Here is a 24,643-nt window from a genome sequence, read left to right as displayed (position 1 = left end):
TTTCTGTTGAGTGTTTCCTAATATTTGTAGGAACTGCGTGTGGGATTTACTGGCATATAAACATTTCACATACTGCACATTCAAAAGAACACGGTTTTACAAAGCTTACAACTAGGCTAATTCAATTACTAATCTAATATAACATAAAATAATTACTAATCTATTACAAATTAAATTGTTAGTAGTCACATGTGATTACTTTAAATACTTTAAATATTCACATTCAAAACTACTAATATAAGCCTGTCGGATTGCTCATTTAATTTGCTCGTATTTGAGCATAGGTGTCTTTTTAGTTTGTTTTTTTCTAGTTTCCATTAGCACATCACTAGTTCCTGAACAGAACACAGAATGATTTAAGGATCATTAATCTTTTAAAATTCCACTTTATCTGAGATGAGGTTGTATTTCTGTTATTTCCAGCTAAGTTATTTTCAGGTTAGTGCCAATGTCCTTTAAAGACTTGACCTGTTTTTTTGCCAGTTTGCCTTTATGCGATCCAGTGGCACTCAGTGTTAGCCAGTTAACAACATTTTGGATACTCATGCAAGTTTAAGAAAGGGCTACTTAATGCATAATGATATTTGGTGCTTGTACACCAAATGATGTCATACATGTTGAAAGCTTAAAAGGTTTCCTTTTGATATCATGTAATAAAGTAGAAGTCTGCATAAAAAAAGAGGATAGATAGATAGATAGATAGATAGATAGATAGATAGATAGATAGATAGATAGATAGATAGATAGATAGATAGATAGATAGATAGATAGATAGATAGATAGATAGATAGATAGATAGATAGATAGATAGATAGATAGATAGATAGATAGATAGATAGTATTTTTTGTTGTGACAGAAATCAGTGAAGGTAAAGGGTCATGATGACTACACACTCTGAAGACTCGCCAACTTGCCAGACTCATTGTGTCGACCCCAGAATTAGTCCCAGATACTAGATCTGATTTCAATAACCCAACGTCTCTCTGTTGATCCATTTCTGTTGATTTTGGAGATAGACCTGTTTTTCCAAGGGCAAAAACTTTGAACAAAGGTTTAGAGATGTTTTCCACCAAATTCTAGGAAAATCTGGATGTTTAGCTCCAAGATGTCCGTGCTTGTAATCTCACATCATAGAAACAGCAGTGCGGTATTATTTAGCATGAGGAGGATTTACTGTAGCAAGTGATGTGTTTTAGCAAACGCTTATTAGCACGATGACACAATGTTACATTTCAATAATGGAAACAAATGTATTAATTAGAATAAAAGCACTGACAGGTCCATTAAAGTGACAACGTGTCAATAAAGAATTAGCAGCAGGGTAAGTGCTACCAAAATCTGTTCATTAAAAATGCTGCCAATAGAATTACATCATTTTTAGTTGAGAAGTGCTGTTTAAAATCACAGTTCACTCAACTTCACTTATTCACAACACAACATGTTAATTTTTATCATGTGAAGCTCATGAATTACTGACAACCACAGATCATATTGTTCGAGTCAATAGTTTTATATTTAATTGTTGTTGATGTCATTTATTCATTCTTTTAACACATAATTTTCCGTTAGGTTCCATCTCAACTAAACGTGACCTGTGGGTCTGTGTGACCTAAAGAAGCAGAAACAATTTCTGTTCACTTTTTTTTTGGTAGATTCGTTTGCATCTATAAATTCCCAGTATGTTTTTGGTACCAGCTGTTTTCCTGTTTTAAATGTAAATTGAATCACAATTACGTTTGAGTAAGTTGTTTCAAACAAGTGTAACATGCTAACCGAAACTGAAAGCACTTTGTAAATAAGTGACAACTGAATTCAATGACAATATCGACTGCTTTATACTATTATTCCAATATACAATAAAACAACATATGGCCTACAATGTATACGCACCAGATCACTTACAAAATTACAAATAGTGCAACATTCAGCGCATTTCGCACGAATACAGTGTAACAAAGCCATCAAGCCATTGTAATGCATACTTGGGCAACAGGGCTTACAGTGCAAAACTTGAATCTAAATCAGCATGCATTGAGACACAGCTCACATGATCACGTACGGAAAGGACAGGATCGTTTTACACAAATACTGGGTAGTTTGTGCAAGCAGAATGGTGACAAGATGACGCTAATAAAACATGAAAACTGACAGTAAGAATCACATCTGCACTGATTTTTAACTGAATTAGATTATTTACACACATTAAGGCAATAAAGACATCATGTAATTCTCTATTATTTGTTGTTAAAACTAAATTTGTCTTTTTATAATGTGCAATTAACATTTAAATAAATTAAACATTTAAAACGATAGATCACCCAAAAATACACATTGTCATTATTTACCCTCATGGTGTTCCAAACTGGTATGATTTTTTTTTTTTTATCTGTGCAAAACAAAGGCATTTTTAGGAATGTTGGTAACCCAATAGTTTTGATGCTCATTGACTTCCATTATATGGACAAAACCTCTTTTACATGTTCCACAGAAGAAAGAAGTAATACAGGTTTGGAATGACATGAGTAGGCTAAATAAAGACAGAATTTTCAAGTTTTGGGCGAATTAACACTTTAAGATAACTTACATACTTCAATAAGACGGTAAATAAATATTAAGACAGATGTTCTGAAAACTGGCCGTTTTTGATGAATCAACATGATCTTTTCTTTAGAGGCATTCTGTCAGCATCTAACCACTTAATTAGAAGTTGTGAAGAGTGACATTATGTTTAAAGGCTTCATAAGTTGGCTGAAAACACACAAAGCACGTACAACTTTACCGTGACACCAGAAGCAGATGTGACAAAATTTCATACTCAAAGAGGAATCTCAAGGAAAAAAATAGGCTTTCCTCCAATTGAAGGCTAAAGAGATCAAACTGGGACAGCGTCTGAAGAATCATTGGGAGTGAATGTGTGTAAACTCAAGGTATAACATGACTGAAAGGCCATAAACGAGTAATAGGACGGTGTGGAAATGATCTGTGGAGTCCTTTTGTAAGAGCATTGCCCAAAGCTGAAGTGAGAACACGGTGGATAAAAGTTGGAGAACTTGCGACTAATTCAGATCCGGTATGTAGGGCTTTTGAGATCGGACTTGTGGTTTGATAAAACACAAAACAGGTGTCCACTAATCAATGCTCGCCCGGATGTGCGTAGTGTGTCCCAGAAACAGGGAGACCAAATTGGTGCCAGACACAGGCTAAAGTGAATAAAATCCACACTTTCTTGATCGCATATTCCTGCCTGTTTTTCCACCTAACACTGCAGCGGACCTCACACGTTTGTATGCGATACGAATGTATGTATGCAAGCGGTTTTATGTCTCCACACACCTATGGTGGAAGCTTCTCAGCATTTTTGGACAGGCTGTGCAGAAGGGTTTTCAGAAAGTCCTCGTCAGACAGCTCAGGGACAAGAAACTCGATTAGCAGATCCCAGATGCAGTACACAAGATGTCTGCAAAAAAAAAAAAAAAGAGAGTCACAGGAGTTCACAAGCACTGCAACAGTACATCCTGCACACAGATCCAAAAACACTGTATTATCAAAAACCTCAAGATCCTAAACAGGATGTCATGCAGACACTGGATTCGGACATTCCTTGTTGCCTTCCCCCCTCTTTATACAGCACAAACAGCTCATAAAGCAAAGGATACTAAGTCAATGTATAACTGATTGTAACAGCATCTGCTTCATCTGGATATCTACAGCAGACTACAGCATGTTCTAGTAAATCAAAGAGCAGCTCTCAAAACCCAAGCTGGTGAGAATAAATCACGCATCCCCACTGTGGTAACAGTCTACAAAGATGTCACGAGGTGTCCTGATAACACAACACAGCGATGTATCTTTTGAAAGCACATTTTTGCATTCTTTTATCAGCATTGCTAGCTTACTGTGCCATAAAAAGAATGATAGTAAAGTAGTTCATAGTGTAGGATTACAAATTTAAGAATATGTTTAAGATCTGCTGATCCTACATGCTTACATAACATCACATGAAAAACTAAGTGTACTGGGCATTCAAGGTGAACATGATGGCATCAATTTACTGATTAGAGTCAATGTAGTTTCCATTGAAGGGTTTTGTCAGTCTTTGATCTTCCTACTGAGAGTCAAACTATGTGTGAATGATTACATAGTCTTAGTTCTTCTGACCATTTGATGTTTATACAACTTGGGGGGTACCGTTATCTTCAGTCGGGGGTAATTGTCTCTATTGTCTTTAAATTAGATGTTTCAAGGGTCACCTGGTCCAAGTGCCTTTAAGGACTGCCCACTGAATGTGTACTGTCTTTAGATGATTTTATTTAGCGGTCACCTCTAAGGCTGTGTAAGATCAAACACGTTCAAAGAATGTCAGCACCTTTAAGGACAGCCCACTGAATGCCTATAAGATACCATGAAAAGTTCCCTTAGTCAGACTTGATGACTGCAGCTACCGACAGCTCGTGTTCTCAATAAAGACTCCTGCTGAAGATACAACCAAGTCTCCTGGTCTTCGCTTCTGAGTTTCCTACAATAGTCAAGTAAATTACAACCTGACCACTTTAACCATTAAAGCCATATGTTCACTAGGCCATATCTGCTTGCCTCATGAAATATTTATACGATTTTTGCAGCTAGAAACAGTTCAAAATGTTGAACAGTGTTGACAAGATGCTACAATATATTTCTGACTATATTTTCATATACGTCCTGACATTTGCACGGAATTTGGAATTTCCAATCAATGTTATTAATCTCGTAAATATGCATACAGGAACATTGCATAAATGGCTGCGGTGCTGATTTTTATCTTCATCTGTGTTTAGTGCTCAAACACACCTGTTTATGGTGGGGTCCTGAAAAGAATCCAAAACCGTCTGCCAAGATATCTTGTACTTCTCAGAGCCCAGCATATCACAGATCAGATCTGTAAAAACACAAAAACACACAATAAACTCAGACAAGGAACATAGAGATGAAGATCTGCTAGACTACACTACACTATTGATAAAAAACAATCCTTTTCTGTTGAGGTGGTTTCCTCTGACCTTCCCTTACTTATGTTTTGATTCAGCTTCTAAACAATGGTGTTACTGAACAGTTTTTTGTCTCAATCACACAATTATTTGTAAACCCTATTTTTCAAAGGTCAAATTTGACCTGTTCCATCCAAAACACATTATTAAATGCTAAAAAGATATAAAATCAAATCGAAAGTTACAAATCAATCTATACAAATATTTAAGCGTGATTAATCTCTTAATTTTCTTTATATTTAACACATGAATGCACCCAGTTCCCTTTTTATTGAAAAACCAATAGATAATCAATTACTGATCAGTCAGTCACTTAGAAAAGAGGTGAAAAACATCTCAGACTATGCCAATTACATTTGATCTATCCTTTAATTGTGTGTCAGTGGAGATCTCTTGAGGAGAGATTCCCTGATACAATTGTAAAGCACTTTGGGTGTGCAGTAGTACATATGAGAGCGCTATATAAATGCCTCATTGATTCATTCATGTCTATAATTGTACAGATTTTCTCTTACTCTCACCATGGCTGCATTTATTCAATTAAAAACAGTAAAAACAGTAATATTGTTAAGTAGTATTACTATTTTAACATTTTTTTTAATGTAATTTATTCATGTGATGGCAAAGCTGAATATTCAGAGTCACATGATCCATCAGAAATTAAAGGCAAATTTTTATATACACTTTTTGTTATGCTGGCTGAAACTCTCTTCACATCCTGACAGCAATCAATAATAGATCTAAATATTAAACATGTACATTTATCTTCTGTGGAAATCTCAGGACCAAATTTCCGTCCCATCATTGCATTCCATCTGATACGATGTCCTACCTGCCTGTCAACATGTATTTCCATACCTCCGTGCACCCTGCTTGCGCAGACATCACACGTCATCATTAGGCTATGCAGTGTTGTAGACAGACAGCCACCGAGCGCCAAAAACAAACAGCCAGCTTTTACAGTTCCTCCTGAACCAAAACAACAAGCTTATTCTGCATTCACACCATGTCGTAACCGTAATTACGAGTTGGCAACCCGTGACGTTCTGAGCTGTTTTCACGTCCTCAGACTCAATGTATACATTTCTATGTCACCACTATCAACAATTAAATGAATCTGCAACAGTCAGGTGATGCAAGTAAGATCTCTGTAAGTTGTTTACGTGCATTATTATAGTAAAGTTATGTGCTTTGAGACATGAGGTAATTTAATGCAGTTTCTAGTGACGCTTTGCAGACTCTGCTCTGGCTGTGCTCGTTCATGTATCTTTGGAGACGCGTTGAAGCGAGGGTGGGATCTTAAAACGGTAGAGTATGTGTGAATATTATGAGGCGTCTCACCTGGCAGTAGTTTCATAAGGCACTGCAGAGCCTGTTTTCTGCTCTCCTGTTTCTGCTGCGGGCTGCGTTGGGGTCGGGGTTGAGCCGGCAGACTTCCTCCAGGCCAGATGGCCTCCTGCAGTGCCCGCAGATAAATCACCCAATACTGCGTACAGGTCAGGTTAACCACACCCACCTCTAGCCACCTATAGGCCAATCACAGCAACACAAAGAATTTTATATAAAGTACGTTTACATGACAACGATGTACTAGAAATACAGGTGATAATGCTGTCAAAATTATCCCCATTCACACGGATCTGTGAAAACGACTAAAAACAGTGTATTATGTATGCCAGGCCAATAGTTGGCAATGTCATGCACCTCTGCACAAACACATTATCAATGTATGTAAATAATGCATCTTCCCACCCAGGTCGTAGTAAATCTACACTTTGCTGGAGAAGCATTCATAAATCAGTATCTTGTGCATCACAAACACGGTCCTGTAGTTCGCCATTGTTGTATTTGTTGTCAAGTACTCAAACATGCCTGAACAGGCAATACACATAACATACGTCACTATTTTCACAAATTCGTGTTTTTGTAGTTTACATGGAGACGATAGCGGTATCATTTTCAAAAACTTGCACTTTGAAACCCGTTTTCAAAAGTTCAGGCCCCCAAAACGTCATTGTCTTGTAAATGAACGGCCAAAATGCATGAATGCATTCCGTGCAAATCCCGCCTTGCAAATTGATGTGCTGCATGCAAACTGCAGAAAACACACTACAAACCCTGTGTGATTAAAATACATTTAATAATTCTACCAAATGGAAAGGAGAAGTCAAAAAGAACATCATGTGTTTGGACTCCATCTTTCACGAATGTCCTTCAGCAAAATTGCAGTTCACATGTGCCACTGCAAAGTTCTTTGTCTATTCCAATTCAAATCTGTGACGGGCCACATATGGACATAGTTTATCCTTTAAGATTGCATCGCATTTCAAAGAATCAATTCTGCAAAATTACTTTTGAATAACTGAGGGATTGCATAACATTACTGTGGATGAGACTGTTTAATCTTTTAATAATCACTACCATTTTGGCAGACAGTCAGCATAACAAAAAGAACTGAGAAAAATATATGGAAAAAAGTGTTATAAGACATTACATTTTTATGAGAGTCTGATAGGATTTAAAAAAAAAATAGAAAAACAATAGGCTGGAAAAGAATAATGTCTATTTTACTAGGATTGCAATTTGATTAATTTAAATAATAAAAAAATAATTACATGATATGACGATCTATCCTGTATTATTTTAGTGATATTCTATTATAATTTGTATTCACATTTTGAATTAGATTTTTTTATTTTAAAGTTTTAGTAATTGTCCTTTTTATTATTTTGTGTTTTTCATATATATAAAGATATACAAAAGATATGAGTACAACAGTCAAACATGACTAGTGCCTGTTTTGTTTTAGTGCCTGTTTTGTTTTACAATTAATTTTTATAAATGAAGTGTTCTGTGTCTTATAAGCAGGTGATTTAATGCAGCAGAAAAACAACTGAGCAACTTCAGTCAACAGTTATGTTGGAAACAGGTGACAAATAGTCAGAAAATCTCTAATGCTATAATTATATAGGGTTTACTCCTCTCATGAATACTATGAAGTGGACCCAGGAATTTCCTGTGTCATTGATTTAAATCTGTCCTGCTCTTCGATTACACAGCTGGTTTATTTTGGTCCTGACTCTTTGAAATGCCACAGATGCTACTTGGTGAGAGAGCCTGAGATCCAGAGAACCTCTTATGGTCATGCTTACTCAATGCCAAAAAACAAATCGGTTAAGTATCTGAAGTATCTGAGCTGTCCCCAATGGGAGTTTCAGTCCAAAATGCATATATCTTATGTTTATGTCAGCGGGAATTATCACGGTGTGTGTGGAAGACATACGGATGCCGAAGTCTGCTCTACATCAAGGTCACTACAGCGTCTAGCAGCTCCCTTTAGACTCTCAAACAGAACGATGGATTTCCCAGTGGCCATTAAACTACAATTCTGGTCAAATTTCAATGACCCATGCAGTAACAACATGACAAATTTCATTTACATTGCCTGTCTGAGGAAAATATAAGGATATTTACCTACAGCAGAGATTTTTTATGGACTGCATGTTTGTGCACGTTGATGAAAGTCTCAATAGTACAAAAACATCAATATGCAGTGTTTGCACAAAGGATTGCTATTCTGTTCTAAGACAAAAAGCTATTTTTAGAGCCTGCAGTAGGTTTAAATAGTAGATTTTACATCAGCTAAGTACATTTTAAAGTCGTCGAACAGGTTTTATTTCCAGGAATGATATTCAAGGCTCACTTCTATAAATGTTTCAGTCAAAATTCGAGCTTGTTGCCCAAAACAAGAGTACTAAGTCGGCCTGCAGATCTAATAGAGCTTCTGAAAGGACTTACACCGGTCTGACTGAGAACATACGTAATTCTCGAGAAGCTCTGATGTAAGGTGATGGAACAAAAACCAGCTGTTCCAAAACAACAAGTGGAGTATTTTATTCCATTAATGGCATTTCTGCCATTATAAAGGGCAGTTAATGTGGACTGGCATGGCCTTTGATGGAGACGTGCAGCATTAGTGGAGGAAGACATTTCTCAAGCCAACAGGAGTGGAAAACAAGGGTGCATGGAGCTCACTGGAGCCAATTAAGTTTAAACTACCCTTTTCAGGTTTTATTGTGAGCCTTCATTTCTTCTGACACTCCAAAAATATAAACATGATAAGTATATTCCATTCACAGCCTTGCCTGATCTGCATCTCAAATAAACTTGGAAAAACTGATGTGCTGGAAGACTCGGTAGGAACTGAACTTACATGGAGCATTAATTATGATGCAATAAACTGAGACAGATGTAAAAAGTAAAAAATTAAAAACAAAAAACAAAACAACAATTGCGGTCCTACAAAGACAATGAATGAAGAGGTCTAATTGCAGTTTGGCAGCACTTTCGTTTTATAGAATACAAGACATTTGCTAGCAGAGACACCACATTATAACCTTAGGATATCCCAAAAATTTAATAAATTAACACTGCCATGGCAAGCTCCTAACAGTAAAAAAAAAAAAAAAAAAAAGACCAGCAGAACGACTGATAAACAGCTGACAGAATGATGTACAGAACGATAGAACGACTGACTGATAGACAATCAGAGTCTGTGTAGACGAGTCTCTGCTTTGCACATCTGGCAACTGTCTCAGTCAGATTGCATGGAGATTGTCAGCGGACAGCCATAAATTTTCAATTGGATTGAGGACTGGATTCGGACTTGGCCACTCCAAGACATTAACATTGTTTTGAAGCCATGGCTTAATGATTGTGGGCACTATCTCGATGGAAAACAAATCTCCGAAATCACAGGTGTCCAGCAGACTCCATCACCCATCCCATTTTCCTCCATGATTTCCCTGTTTATTTTACTCTCATATTCCTTCTAGGGCCTGCTGAAAAGTAGCATCCACACAGCATGAGGCTGCCACCACCATGCTTCATAGTCAGGATGATGTGTTTTTATGTTCAGCACCAGACATGCCATTTAGTCAGATGGCCAAAAGATAAATGTTGGTCTCACCACAGAATCTTCATCCAGCTGGCAAACTGTAGACGAGATGTCATATGACATTTTTCAACAGTGGCTTTCTCTTCGCCACTCACTCATTAAGCTGTGACTGGTGAAGCAATAGTTTTAAGTGGTTTCTATATAAAGCCAGTAACTCTTCAGAGTTGTCTTTGGTGGCCTCCCTGAGCAGTCTCCTTCTTACACGGTGACTTTCCATTTCTTAATTACTGATTTAACTTGGCTCAAATGGATATTCAATCAGTGACTTGGAAATGATCTTGTATCCATGCCCTGTACTCTTCAATTTTTTCACAGATATGTTTTAATAATTTTTCAGTTTAAGTTCTGCCGCAATACTGCCTCATCAGTCACTGGAGCTTCCAGATACAGGTGCATTTATATTACAATCAACAGAAAACATTGTGAATTCTCAAACCAGTTGGTTACACTAGTAATAATTTAGGCCTATCATATCAAAAGGGGTGAATACTTTTTATACTCAGGAGATTTACAATTATTTTAGATCACCTTATTAATATTTCAGTTAGTAGAAATTATTAACTCCGTAACCACCAACTATCAACTTAGATTATACTTGCTTAGTTCCTAGAAAGTTAGTTGATAGATACATAGACTACCAACTATGTAACTTTCAACTATCACATATAAACTGTCAATGACTAAAACATATTTAAAAAGGTAAATATAACAGACAGGAATACACATGTAAAAAAATAAATAAATAAAAAATAAATAAAAGCAAAATCTATACTTTAAAAAGTCTAAGATCATGAAATAGCAGAGACAGAAACTGATTCTAGTGCAGGTGTCTGTAACAGGTGTCTGTGCAGACTGATTATTCAGAGATTCTTGTCCAAATAGAGGTAACAAGGAGACCAATTCAGCTCCTTCTTTCTTACCAAATGGAACATAATGACATTTATGAGCAGCCAAGAGCTGAAATTGCATCAATTTGCGCTGTGAAATAATCAAATGCTCTGGGTTGTGGGCCAGCTTTTTAAACAAGCCATTACAAGTTAGCAGTCTGTTTCAAAACGCAGAGGAATGTTGGACCAAATCAAATTGTCTTTTTCAAGTCAAAATTAACTGGTTTATCTCAGACTAATCCATCTCCATGCACAACTTTTGCAAAACAAGCAAATACTTTCACCTCGGAAGCCAGAAGTTAGAAATAGTTTCTTGGCACGGATAGCATCTTGTACGGGTACATTTGTTTGTAAGGAATCTTCTAATGCAATTTACAAAAGAAAAAAATGACAAACATAAACTGAGATGAGATGTGATGTGAGATGAGATCAAAGTGTCATCACTGAGATTTTCCATAGGGACACGATAAGGCTGTGTGGTCTTTTTTCCACATGGGCCTACTGATTCTTCAGCAAGAATCTTAAAGTGCTGTCATACCAATATTTAGAATCTTTCATACTCTAAGTGATCTGTAGATCCGTCTATACCGTGCCGTGTGCATCTTGTAATGATGGAGCATGATGAATGCTGGCTTTTCTAATCAATCCACCTCATCCTGTAAGAATGCAGTGAAGATGTTCAGTTTCTTTCGGCACTGACTGAACTTGCATATCTCCAATCAGATATTTTTGAGTGTACACAAAGAGTACAATACCAACACTGTTTTCTTCCTTACAGTGTTGTTATGGAAGACCTGGATGGAAAAAATTCCTTTGTTACAGTTACAGACATGTTCTCACTATGCCTACTATAGATGATTTTAGAAAAAATATTCAATCTAAAACAATACATCACAAATCAGAAAATTATGAAGCTCTTGCCACCACATTTGGGAAAAATAACAAATATGAGAAACCATGACTGTAATAAACTTTGTGCAAAGTTTACATCTATTGATGGACAGTCTGTAGTGTGCTGTAGGAAATAAATCAGATCGGAAGCTTGAGTGACTGTTTAAAAAACAGGAACGATTGACAGACTGTGTTTTCGTGTCTTGCCTGTTTAATATGGATATGACCAAGCATAACGCAAGGATGGATTGCGGGTAGTTTACAGTACAGTAGTGTGCAGTACAACCAGCCAAAATTAAAGTCTGCAGAATGATGGATCATAGGAAGAGAAAGAAACAGCAAAAGACAAATGTTTTGCTGTGCAATAAAACCATGGTTGGCAGCTTTTCTTACCTCAAGCCTTTTCCAAAATCCCTGTTTATGAAATAAATATAGGCAGGCACAGCAGAACAATCTATCATAGCATCTTTAGCACCATCATAAGCAAGCCTTTTTCACAACACTAAAACAAGCCCCAAGTAGTTTATATAACAGAAGAAGGCAAGTCAAACAGGTTTAAAATCGGCGAAAAAATTAAGTAAATAATTTAAAATTTTGAGTGAACTACTTATTTAAGGGTACACTATGAAAGAGATATTTAAAGGGATGGTTCGTTCAAAAATGAAAAGGCCTGCATGTGTCATTACAAACTTGTATGACTTTCTTTCTTCTGCAGAATGCTAATAAAGAAATTTTTAAAATATGTTTTTGTCCATATAATGGAAATCCAAAACAACCCTGACTTTTCCTGAATTTCTCATTTCTTTCAGTCATGCAGGTTTGAGCCCAAAATAAAGGGTAGTAGACTACTGTTCAGTAAAATGTATTAATTGCTGAATAATTATTTTTGCTGAATTTAATTAAAAAAGACTTATCAACCCCACACTTTTGAACAGTTTCGTAAATAATGACAGTATTTTAGATAGTTTTTGGGTAAACTATTCCTTGGAAAACTTATGGAAAACCTCCATGTAATACCATTATAAAAAATAGCAACTGAAATCATCTATCATGAACATGTCCTGTAAAACTATCACAACATATGACATTTATGTTGTGAAAAGAACATTTGAGGACAGCCAATCAAAACATAATTTCTACAACCGTTTCTTGACATCTTCAATCAGCATTTGACAGTATATACTGCCACCAAGTGGTTTTATTACACACATGATCACTAATGTAAAGCAGACGGTGTTCGATTCCTCTTGTGAAGATCAACCTTCATGCAAAGTTTAGATCAAACACACCTTAGCCGGATAATCAAGGTCTTAAAGTCTGCTAGAAAATTACAGACAGGTGTGTTAGTGCTGGAGCAGGAATCCATTATATAAGAACAGACAGTTCACATGTTTGTCTCAGGAGTTGCTTTAAGTCAAAGCCGGTGTGGGTTTTTTGCAGTCATTTCCGAGCAGCGGTCTAAAATAAGGGATCAATAATCTCGATCATAGTTAGCATTCCACTGCTGTTATCAAGGGCACAGGCATGTTTAAAAATAATTCTCATCAGGCGACTGAATGATATAACCACAACCATATTGTGACTGTACTGAAATGATAATTGAGCTATTGCTAATAAAAGCAACAATGTTTCATCTATGTCCTTTTCCTTTCATTCTGGGTCACTTTGTAAAAATGTATATCAGCTGCCTTCATCACCCAAGGTTTGTGTGGCAGAATGTGTTGGAAATGGCTTGCCTCTGGATAATTAGTCAGACAAAGACATCCGGTTCGGTGTTAGAAGAGGCGCAGGCGCCGGATAAGTAAACTAATTCTTTCCCTCAGATGATGTCCGATGTGTCTGTTTGCACCGAGGCGCGAGCAGCAGCTGGCCCCCTCGTGTCTCCCTTGTATCCACACAATCACACGCTGCCATTTCAACAGGACCTGTCCGGCATGTAGTGTGTCACTGCACACAATCTGTCATCTAATATGTGGGCCAATTCACGTGTTGGGGGTGATATTTTAATCGACTGATTTTAGCAAAATTGTCTGATAGACTGTGCCCAATACCTGAATATTTTGTGGGACTGCTTTTTTCGGAAGTACAGTATCTTTCAGGACATTTTTGTATTGCTGAAACAAATAGCTGAGGCTAAGAAACGTATATCATGGGTGTCCAATCCTATTCCTGGAGAGCCACCAACCAGCAGAGTTTAGCTTCAATCCCAATTAAACACAGCTAAACCAGCAAACCAAGGTCTTCAGGATTACTAGAAACTTCCAGGCAAGTGTGTTGGAACAAGTGGGAGCTAAACCGCAGGACATTGGCCCTCCAAGAGAAGGGTTGGGTTGGACACCCCTGACTTACATTAAGTAATTCTTCTCCCAGGCAAATGTCACAAGGAGGTCCTTAATCTTCAAAAAATTATGCTTGTCTACCTCATGAAGACCTCACTTTTTTCTACTTTTATTTGAATATATCTTATATGAGATTTGCATTTTTGTACCCTGTTACCAAAATGAGGGACATGTTTCAATATGGTTTAAACCCCTGATTTCTGTGTTTTAAATATTTTCTATCAATGCACATTAAATAAAATGTTTTTTTTTACATTTTTTTAACAATAACTTAGAGTTCAAAACATACCAAACCCATAACTAGAAAATAATATAAACAATAATGAAATGTATCAAATGTTGATAAAAAAAATCTTTTCTCTGAGCCTACTTTCACAGATTTTAAAATCCTATCAGCAAAGAGAAAATATTAATGATTAATTCTGCTTAATTGGTCAATAAATTCTGCAGGGCATTAACAAAAAAACAATGTTATGTACACCAATGTTACTAAATTTCAAATTGATCCTCTATAATGGCTACACCCACATGTGCCATAAATTTCCTACACAAACAACAGAAAAACATTTTTACACGCTTCCGGGAAAAAAACAATAATGGGGAATTGCTCAAGAATGTTCTCGTTTTTGAAAGTAATGTGTGTAACAAGTAATGACTGTAAACACAATGCAGATGTGCATAATTTTGATGACCCAAATTGGTTCATTCAGCTGCTTTAATTTTACCAAATACAAAACAAAATATTGACGTAAATGTGGCTTCATAAGCTCAACAACATGACTGTGAATCCATACTAAAGCTCAACAGAATTACATGTCTCTAGTTTGTTAGTAATTACACATTCTTGCAGGACCAAACGGTTATGGTGTTTAAGTGAATTAGTAGTGATTTTCTAAACTGATCTTAGGGCAGTTTCGAATTATTACAATCAAATAATCTAACTCAAAAGGTCAATATCTAAATCAAGCCAAAGGTCATAATTTTTTAATCATAAAAATTTAATAGGGGAATTACTTTATTCAGATATACGTTTTAGGAAATTGGGTTAGGTAAACAACTAGAAGTAACAACGTGCCGTAAAGGGTAAAACTGTGCACTACAAACCAGTGTGTTTGAAACTAAGTAGGCAGTAGGCACTAAGATTGACATGACCAATGAAATCTTTCGAAACGGCTGTGGGGCAGGATTGTGCTAAACTGGTTTGAGAAAAGGAACCACACAAACTTCCACAAAACTCTTCAACTAAATTAGACACGTGATCCACCACAGTGTCCTTGCCCTGAAAAAAGGCTGAAGAAACCCTGGTTTAAAGCACCCTGGACATCCAGAGTTCTCGCGAGAGCACAAGTTGAATTTGCTCAGCGAGTTACTCTAGTGTTGAGTAATGATGCTCATTAAATATGCTCCTCGATCTGAGCTGCACTAATCACATTGGGTTGTCTGATATAGGCGGGCCAGAGGCGAGCTAAACAGATGAGGACAGCGCTGTGACGTCAAAGTCATTAGTAAACATTGCAAGATGGCTATGGATGAACACCAGTTGTTTTGGAACGGCTTTGGCCGCTACAATGAAAGATTTAGACTTGGCTTTTTATTTACAACAGGAACAGAAGACGCCGCTTGAATCGTTCCTTTGCAAGAAGGACGTTTTTGCTGTTTTGCCGACCGGATACGGTAAGAGTATAATCTACCAGTTAGCTCCGCTGGTAGCTAAGCGATGTTGTGATTGGTCTAGTGTTATCCAATTGCGTGCAGTGAGATTTTCAAATGCATGCTTGGTGCCGCCCCTCGAGCTGGGCGATTTTCATTAGGCGACGCCAGACCATTAATCTTTTAGATTTAGGTCTGGATTCCCAGGCTAGGTTTAAAGCAGAATGAAGATTAAATGTGTTGATAAAAAAGAAAAAGAAAAAACTGTACATATCTGGAATAAATGGCACCATTGTGAACATTTATTTCAAACAGAGAACAAATAACCACTATACTGATCAGCTTGAACCCACTAAAGACACACCTTTGAGACACTGGGTCTATCCAACTGTTTAGGAAAGACTCGGGTCTGACTCCCGTCTGATGGCTGTTGGCCATCAGAACATTGCAGGAAGCCGGTATGCTAGCAGGTGTTTAATACACCGCCGCACAAACGAGTCATTTGAAATGGCTAGACATCACACCACGAGGATCTGCAAAACAGATGCGTATGAAGCTGAGGGATTGCGTGTGTGATTTAATGTGAGGCCTGACCTTTCAGCTTGAATCCTCAAGGATGGACGGGATGGTTTCAAAGAAACTAAGAAAAAAATGTTTCTTTTATAGCACAAGGTTTCAGTAACCTCTCTGCATTAGAAAGGCATTACAGTGCCACGGGATAAATCTGCACATCGCAGACATGCGGTCATCGCTAAACAGAGTAGCAAAAACTCCAAGAGCTTTAATTAAAGGAAAGAAGAAAGCTACAACAGCGAGCTGAAACCGAAGGTGGCTCTGTGGGATGTCCCGTGATTGTTATTAACTCCAAGAGAAGTGGAGCAGAGGATGGGGGCAAGCCACCTGTTGACAGCTTTAAAACACACAGTTCTCACTTCCTACATCAAGTTGTCATCGGTCCCCGCAACACAACTTGTTTAATAAAGTATTTATATTCATGTTTAAAAATAAGAATGATCACACAATTGTACAGCAGTTTGGGGACGGAATGAGTGATGCCTTCAGGAGACACCTCATTAAGTCAATCCATCTGTCGGCCGTGTCTGTCTTTTGGCCCTGTTGAGTGTCATGGCTATCTTTAGAAAAACAAGCCATCATACTACATGCTGCAGTGTATAGTATGTGCACAGTATGTATACATTAAATATGCATAAAATATAAGAATGGCCTACTTACTATATTTACCAAAATGAGCAGTATACAACAAACACTGCGTGAAGTACTACATGAAATCTCTTTATTGACTAATTATTTGATCGGACAGCCAACCGTGAAGACATTTTTATACTAAACTGGATTGCTAAAGAACTGTTTTATTTCCAAGATAAGTGGATGCTTATAATCTAGCATACTACAGATTTACACAATTATTATAAAATAATGCCTTCTGTTTCCCAAAATTATTTTTTAAATAGTAGCCAAGTTTGGGGTCAGTAAGATTTTTGTAGTCTTATGATCATCAAGGCTGCATTTATTTGATCAAAAAAAGGTAATACTGTTAAATATAAAAAAATATATATAATTATAAATTATACAAAAAACAACATACAAAAGTATTAATCTTACAGACCCCAAACTTTGTTTGTGTAACGTAAATAATAAGCCATTTTTTAATTTCAAACATTAATGAACTGATGTCATAGTCACACTAGACTTAAGCATGTAAAACTTCTTCGGACAATGCAATGAACGCTCTCAAATGTGTTTTTTAAAACATAAATAAACATATAACAATAAATCTGAAACTAAAAATATACAATCTACTCCACTTTCCTGCAACATTGTACACCTGCAACTTTAATTTTTTTGTGTTCTCTGAATTCAAGAAGTCAAACTTCCACCAACTTTGAACGCAGCAGAATGCAAAACTTCTTTGAATGAGCCAGTGTTTCCAGTCTATAGAGTTAAAAGTTTAATGAAAGGTTCGCCTCGAGCCAATCATGGCCTAAAATGATCCTGGTCGGGGGGGGGGGGGGGGTGAATGTACTGAACGTCCTCAGCTGATGAAAGATTGACCAAAGATTAATGACACAGAGAATTATTAGGGATGACCCACCTTTCTATGAAGGTCCCAAATAGCAGTCTGATGGTCCTCTGGATGTTCTCTGTGCAGAGCCAGCTCCACTGATCCTTCAAGAGCATGCACAGGATATTCAGGGCCTGGTCAGACAGAGCCGTCTCACTAACTGTACACAAACACACAGGTACACGACACGTGATAGAAATTAATTAGTCACAGCTGGAAATGACTATGAGAGACGTCAGCCAGACTCTTTGAAAATGTATTTCAAAATGATTTCCAGAATGAATGAATGAAAAAGAGCACAGCTTGTTCCATGTCCACTAAAATACAAAATATGGACACATACAGATGCAATCTTTAACATGATTTTTTTTAAATGGAACATGAAATGACTGTTTATTTTTTCCTGAACAGAACTATGAAAGCTTTGTGTCAGGTTTTTGTCAATGCAAGGGACACACATGAAAGTACAATGCTGCCATCTAGAGTTGCTGTCCATACTGTAATATCACAGATCAGTTATCCAATGTCCTTAAAGCAGTGATTCTCCACCTCTACAAACTACCAAGGGGGGTGCAGTATTTAAATGAATAAATTATTATTAGCATATTAAAATAATCTAACCCTAATCTCATTTAAAATGCTAAAAAACACAATGGAGAATTTAATAAAATAATAAATTTAAATTTAAATCTAATTCAATAATAAAATTAAATCATATCTCTTTTTCTCATCTCAACAATTGTTATTGTAAACATACAGTTCTTGAAACTTCTTAAGTCACAAAATGTATTATTTCTGGGAGTATTGAGGGTTAAAACGGGGTGGGTGGGGGGTTCTTTGAGATAAACGTTGAGATCCACTGGCTTAAAGGAAAAGTCAACCATTTAGTAACCCCTCATGACATTCCAAATATTTAATTTAATTTATTATTTCAAATTGAAAAGGAGAATAAAAAAAAACAGCAAAAGTATCATATAAGTGGTTTTTGTTTGAGAAAACGTCCACTCAAGTAAGCCGCTAACACAAGAACAGCTGTGATTACATCATTACATCGAGCTGACCTCAAGTATTATTATAATAATCATAATTATTTCTCTTATGCAAGAGTCATTACCAGAGTCACAGAAGGCAGGTTCAATCTGTAACTGTGCTTTGGTACATGTGCAGGTTTTCATATCCCATCTGGGTCCCAGGCCTCCGCTTCTTTCTGCATCAGCATCAAACCCTGGTGCGTTAACCTCGAATCGCTCCTTCTCGGAGATGAAGCTCTCCAGTCCATTCAACGACAAACCATTGAAAATCTTCAAAAACAACAGCAAATCAATGCATATTCCCTGTTGTTGCACTTGCACAGCATCAGAGTGGAATTGAGGAAAAGCACATTTCCATTAATGACTGCTACTTACAGTGCTGCTATCATCACAGCAGTAAAGCACTTTGGGTTTCATGTCAGATACGTTGAGAGCAGGGGATATTTTACTAGAGAACCTCATTCTAGACCTGGAAATGAAGAGAGAATTGTGTTTTGTTATTTACAGCTATGAACATTCAGAAAAGACAGTAAACAAGCAGCTCTCTTGCCATACTTGGATTTCTTGTCAGTGGACAATTTCCCATCAGGCTCTGCATCCATGTCATCAGTAGGGCTCTGTGGTTCTGAGCGAGGGAAGGCCGTCTTCAGGGTGTCCACTATAGCATTCACCACAATCTGCCAAGTGACGTATTGAACACAAAACGTAAAAGGTATTTTTGTGAAGTGTTTCAGTCAAAGCATCCAATGTGCAGTTTGAAAAGTACCTTGTCAATGCGTGAAACAATGAAAGGTTTCTTCACAAAGGCAATTCTTGCATCAGTGTTTAGAGCGAGGAATTCTTGCATTTCCTCACTGTTGGCCGTTTCAGGAATGCTACAAAGTTGCTATAATAAAATAAGACAGGAATAACCACTTAAAATAAGTTGTGTGGAATGGAATACTACTTAAAAAAAAAAAAAAAAGGTTTACATAATTTATATTAAAATGAAAAAAATTCAAAGAACGTACTCTAAGGAATGTCTCCAAAAGACTTTTCCTGGCCTCAACTTTGTCACTGTCCATGTTTCCAAATGGAAGCTCAGGAAAGATTTTCTTTGGTCCTTTCACATCTACATTTGGCAAAACAAGACAACTAATCAAAACACTGTATTGGAAAACTTTGCCACCGAAAGGACTCATTTGCTCTGCTCACTTTTAATAATTTTGCGTAACTCTGGTTTCTCCTCCAAACGGGTCTGTAGGTTGAGGAATTCGCTGTATCGTCGGTTGACAGTGTGATAGGCAAAGGGCTGCAAAGATTCTGGATTCTCTGAGTCCACAGCTGTCTCATACTGCAAGACAAACACATCATCATTATTATCAATTAAACATTATAATGACTTTTTGCTAAGCTTTACACAACTGGAGATTTTCATGATTTTCATAGTATGATTTCCCCTATGTGCTCATAAAGTGCAAAAAATGTATTGGATACCTTGTCCTATCTGTCTGCAGAGACTGGAATAATTATTTTCATGTTATGGCCGATAAAGATTAACTCTGAGTGAGCGTTAGATGACAGCATTAGGGAATATAAATGTAAAATTAGGAGAAATGAAGCCTGGCAAGCCAGACCTACATCAAGATGTTGGGTCTGGCAACTCACCATAGACACGACTCAATCCGAGGGGCGGGATAAACGGCTGTCTTTCAAATTCCCTCTGCACGCAATAGGACAGCGCTTCAACCAACCAGAGCGTTTTCCCAACAGCGGAGCTAACGTTAGTTGATAGATTCAACTTTTGCCATATCTGGCCGGCAAAACTACGAACACATCTTCCTTTTTTTAAGAATGACATAAGTGCCGTTCTTTGCTCTTTTCTCAAAGAAAAACTTAACTCCAAGTCCTCCAGAGTCGCGGACAAAGCCGATTCGAAAGATGTTCGCCAGCAGCCGTCATTCTTTGTTTTCAAGTAGCAGGTAACCGTCGCAACTCTGTCGTCATATGTTAAGCCCGCCCCGCCTACTCTATACACGACGTGATTGGCCTGACCCAATTTAGGTTTTTGCAGCTCGAAAGTCAATGGAGAGTTGCTAGACTGCCCTGGCTGCAAAATACAATTTGCTGCCGCTAGGGTGCGTCTAGATTTCTAGGCTAGGAGAAATGAGCATAAACTAATAAATATCTAATACCAGCCAACAAAGAAAAGCTAGTGCTAATTCACCTTTACAGTGTAGAGAGTGTAGGGATGTGAGCCAGTGCCTCTGTGCTCCTTGGCAGTGATGGTGCCAGTGATGCGGAGGTTCTGGATAATGACAGGACCCTCTGGGCTGCCGAGGGGCTCGAAGTTGAAAGGTGCCAGGGACGCCATCCCAGCTGGTGAAGAGACCTGGATGGGCGCAGTCAAAGCCAGCTCAGTGGGGTTCACCAGGCCAGGCTGGTCTACACTCGAGTTACTTTTCTCCAATGGCTGAAGAGTGCAAAAGAGTCCAGATGACTCTTCCACGGGCACACCGGCAGAATGTACCGATAGCTCCTTCTCTATTGAATTAGTGTAAGTTGGAAGTTCATCCTCGAGATCTAACACAGTGTCGACTGGAGTGGTGCTATCGGTGAGTCTTTCCGAAAGGGTCTCCTCTGTGCCAATCAGAACCAGCGATTCCAGAGAGCTCCGCTTGAAGTCCGTCAGAGGGGATTCCAAATCAGAGTCTGTTTCCTGATAGAATGGATTGGGCTTGCCGAGTCGCAAATAATCTCTGGGGCTAAAACCCAACGGAAACGGTTTTGTCAGCCGTGGTTCGTCTTCCTCCAGGTTGTGTGGAGAATAAAGTTCAGAGGAATCAATGACATCATAAGCGGCAAGTTCTGGCGTTGGGGCCTCCGTTACTGTGGGCATCTCTGGGGTGACTTTTAGGGTCAGAACGCAAGGAACCTTAAGTTCTTGTGGTGCGTTTTCTTGAGTATATACAACTTGAGATGGAGCCTGAACTTCTACTGGTTTTGGTTCTGGGGTTGGTTCGCTGGATTTAGTGAAGATGCTTACAATCAACAAGTTTAGCCAGTCTGGGTCGGACAGTTTTGTAATTAACGGCAGAAGAACGTTGCACGTGATAAGTTCGCCCACCACAAACCGACCTGTTCGGGTTTCTAAATGTGGAGGAGGTACAAGAGCATGTAGAAGGAGATCTACAATGGCCCGTACGTAATTCACCTCGACAGCAGAGCTCTGAAGAGCAGGATGAGGCGGGCAGAGTTTGCTGTACGCCTCCCAGAGATCTCCATCTTTATCCACCTTTTGTCCTTCCTTGGCACACAAGTAGCACTGAAGGTGGCATCCAGAAAGATCGAACACCCTCTGGGCTAAGGCTCTCCTGTCGACCCTTGCCGCTCTACCCTTGAGCTCCAACGCCATGGAGATCATAGCATTGTGCACCTCATCCTCAAACTCCTGTTCTCTGGAAACTGTGGCGTACCACGAGGTGACAAAGTCACGTATGATCTTGCCAACTGTCTTCTGGATCTCATCTTCCAGTTGTTGCTCGCCCTCTGCACTATGTGGGATCTCCTCCAACTTAAAAAAACGCTCCAGATGAAAAACGCTGTCTGAGTCCAGGACAGCCTTGGAACCCAGCCAACCGCCTAAGACCACTAAGAGGCTTGTGAAGACACAGAGGAGCCAAACGTTGACCAGCAGGTGGAACAAGAGCATCCAGGCCAGCAGTGCCCCAAAACCAAGAAGCCTCTTCTGGACCAACAACTCAGACAAGCCCCAGGGGCTCGGGTTGAGAAGCTCAGGCTGAGACATTGCAGAGATTTACATGCTCCTGTGAGGAAAAATGGAGAAACGCACCATTTTTTACAAAAGTATAGCCATAGTATTCTACAATTACTGTCAAGTATGTAGTCAAATACTCCTTACTTGAGGGATCAAATGTAAATGTTTAAAGGGACTACCAAAAATAAAAAATTCTGTCATCATTTACTTAGTTTCATTTCGTTTATGCATTTATATAGCACCTTAGAGGCTACCAAAGTTCTGTACATTGCAATAAAAAGCAACAGAACAATAAGACAAAACATAAAAACATCCATATACTAGGCCTAATGTACTAAAATGCCGAAGAGTACAGATACAATTTTAAGCGGTCCTTAAAAACTTTAAGAATCAAGGAAGATCTAACATCCAATGGCAGATTATTCCAGAATCTAGGACCAGCGACAGAGAAAGCACAATCACCATTCAATTTGAGACGCGCTCAAGGAATAGTTAGCAGAAGCTTGTTTGATGATCTTAGTCTTACGCCTGAACTGTAGGGCTTAATAAGCTCAGCTAAGTATTTATTTTATTGCTTTAAAAATATATATCAGAATCTTATCCTAAAATGTATTGGTAGCCAACCTAAAAAAGAAAACAAGGGAGTAGCATGATCCGTTTTCCCAGCATTCATTAACAACCTTACAGCAGCATTTTGTACTAGCTGCAAGCAGGCAATGTGTGTTTGACAGGTCCCGACATAAAGTGCACTACAATAATCTAGACGGGAAAAAGTATAAGCGTGGGCAACTTTTCCAGGTCGCTGGCTGAGATAATTGGTTTCAATTTGGCTATTGCTCTTAAATAGAAGAAGCAATTACAAACCACCGTCTTTATCTGTCAATCAAATATGATAGATGAGTCAAAAATGACTCCAAAATCCTTTACTTGATCCTGCAAGTACCCCCTCCATGGGCCTAAGTTATCTACTCACCCTCATGTAGTTCCAAGCCTGTATATTTTGAAGAATGTTGGTAACCAAACAGTGCAGTTTAAGTTACTTCTGACTTCCATTATGTGAACACAAAACAGAGACCTTTTTAAAATATCTCCTTCTTCCACTAAAGAAAGTCATTCGGTTTTGGAACAACATAAGGGTGAGTAAATCATGACAGAAATTTCATTTTTAGGGGAAAATTGTTTCTTTAAGAATCGGTTCATGAAAAAGCATAGGGCCTAATTGATGGACAGGTATTCTTAACATTGGGAGTCACACGTCTCTATACTACAGTAAAACTGAGGTAACTTGGCAGTAGCCACCACTGTCATCTTTGAATATGAATTTATAACATAACAATTATATTAATGTAATATTAAATAATGTATCATTGTTTTACAGCAGGTAACCTTTAACTATGGTTAACATGACAGGTTGTTTGAAAGGGGCGCCGTCTAATGATCAGCGATTTAATACAAAAATAAAAATAAAAACTGTAAATAGTAGATATATAGTTGAAATTATTAAAAAACAAAACAGAAATGACTAGTTTAACTAACCTAGTTATCATGACTTCAATTTTGTATGTCTTTGCTGTATGTTTTGATGGGTAACGTTAACCTATCAAGCTGGCGTTTCGTAACGTTACTTAAGATTATGCAATATATGGTACAATGAAACATTATTGAGTTCAAATGAACTTACCTCAACAACATAGGCGGTAGATGTAAGGTGCAAATTTGGAGCCTAAACAATTCATGTTAAAACGCCGACTCGTACGGCCTTGTTGCAGTGTTTTGACAGCTTCTTCCTCGTCATCTCCGCGTCAGATGCTGTACGGCATTCAGCGTTTTGTCGCCCTCTAGAGGTCATGCCGATCCCTGCAGCGCCCTGCGACAACACAGCAGCCTCGGTCACCATTCACTTTCTCTGCACTTTCCCCCCACACAATGACAGCGAATAAAGACGGTCATTCTGGCTAACAGTATGTATATTGTAAAAACAATACAATTTTGAAATATATTACAATTTAAAATGAATATACTT

The 24,643-nt window shown here is 38.0% G+C and overlaps 2 protein-coding genes across 2 annotated transcripts in view; one reads left to right on the top strand and one right to left on the bottom strand.

Annotated features, from left to right (window-relative positions):
• Positions 1-24,643, top strand: part of LOC308693715 (E3 ubiquitin-protein ligase TRIM39-like) — a gene marked incomplete at both ends in the record, with an annotated part of 764,022 nt that overhangs the window by 383,897 nt on the left and 355,482 nt on the right. The gene's annotated exons all lie outside the window — the stretch shown is intronic.
• snx19b (sorting nexin 19b) lies at positions 1,498-24,530 on the bottom strand. The gene is made up of 12 exons (XM_081370611.1): positions 24,302-24,530; positions 21,070-22,669; positions 20,058-20,196; positions 19,874-19,974; positions 19,630-19,749; positions 19,419-19,540; positions 19,239-19,332; positions 18,947-19,133; positions 17,863-17,992; positions 6,367-6,551; positions 4,829-4,916; positions 1,498-3,458 (listed from the first exon to the last, which is right to left on the bottom strand). The coding sequence occupies exons 2-12, from the start codon at positions 22,648-22,650 to the stop codon at positions 3,335-3,337; spliced, it is 2,871 nt and encodes a 956-aa protein (XP_081226737.1). The 5' UTR covers positions 22,651-22,669; positions 24,302-24,530; the 3' UTR covers positions 1,498-3,334.

Source organism: Scardinius erythrophthalmus (assembly GCF_964197995.2).
Source record: "Scardinius erythrophthalmus genome assembly, chromosome: 7".
NCBI classification, from domain to species: Eukaryota; Metazoa; Chordata; class Actinopteri; order Cypriniformes; family Leuciscidae; genus Scardinius; species Scardinius erythrophthalmus.
Note: the sequence above shows the minus strand (reverse complement) of the source record. Positions and strands in the feature narration are given on the sequence as shown.

What these genes read in the sequence shown, in the direction of transcription:
- snx19b (XM_081370611.1), bottom strand. Translation starts at nt 22,650, where the DNA reads ATGTCTCAGCCTGAGCTTCTCAACCCGAGCCCCTGGGGCTTGTCTGAG. An exon ending in GCTGTGATGATAGCAGCACT is followed by an intron (nt 19,134 to 19,238) that starts GTAAGTAGCAGT and finishes TTGTTTTTGAAG; the next exon opens with ATTTTCAATGGTTTGTCGTT. An exon ending in CCTTATGAAACTACTGCCAG is followed by an intron (nt 4,917 to 6,366) that starts GTGAGACGCCTC and finishes GTGTTTTTACAG; the next exon opens with ATCTGATCTGTGATATGCTG.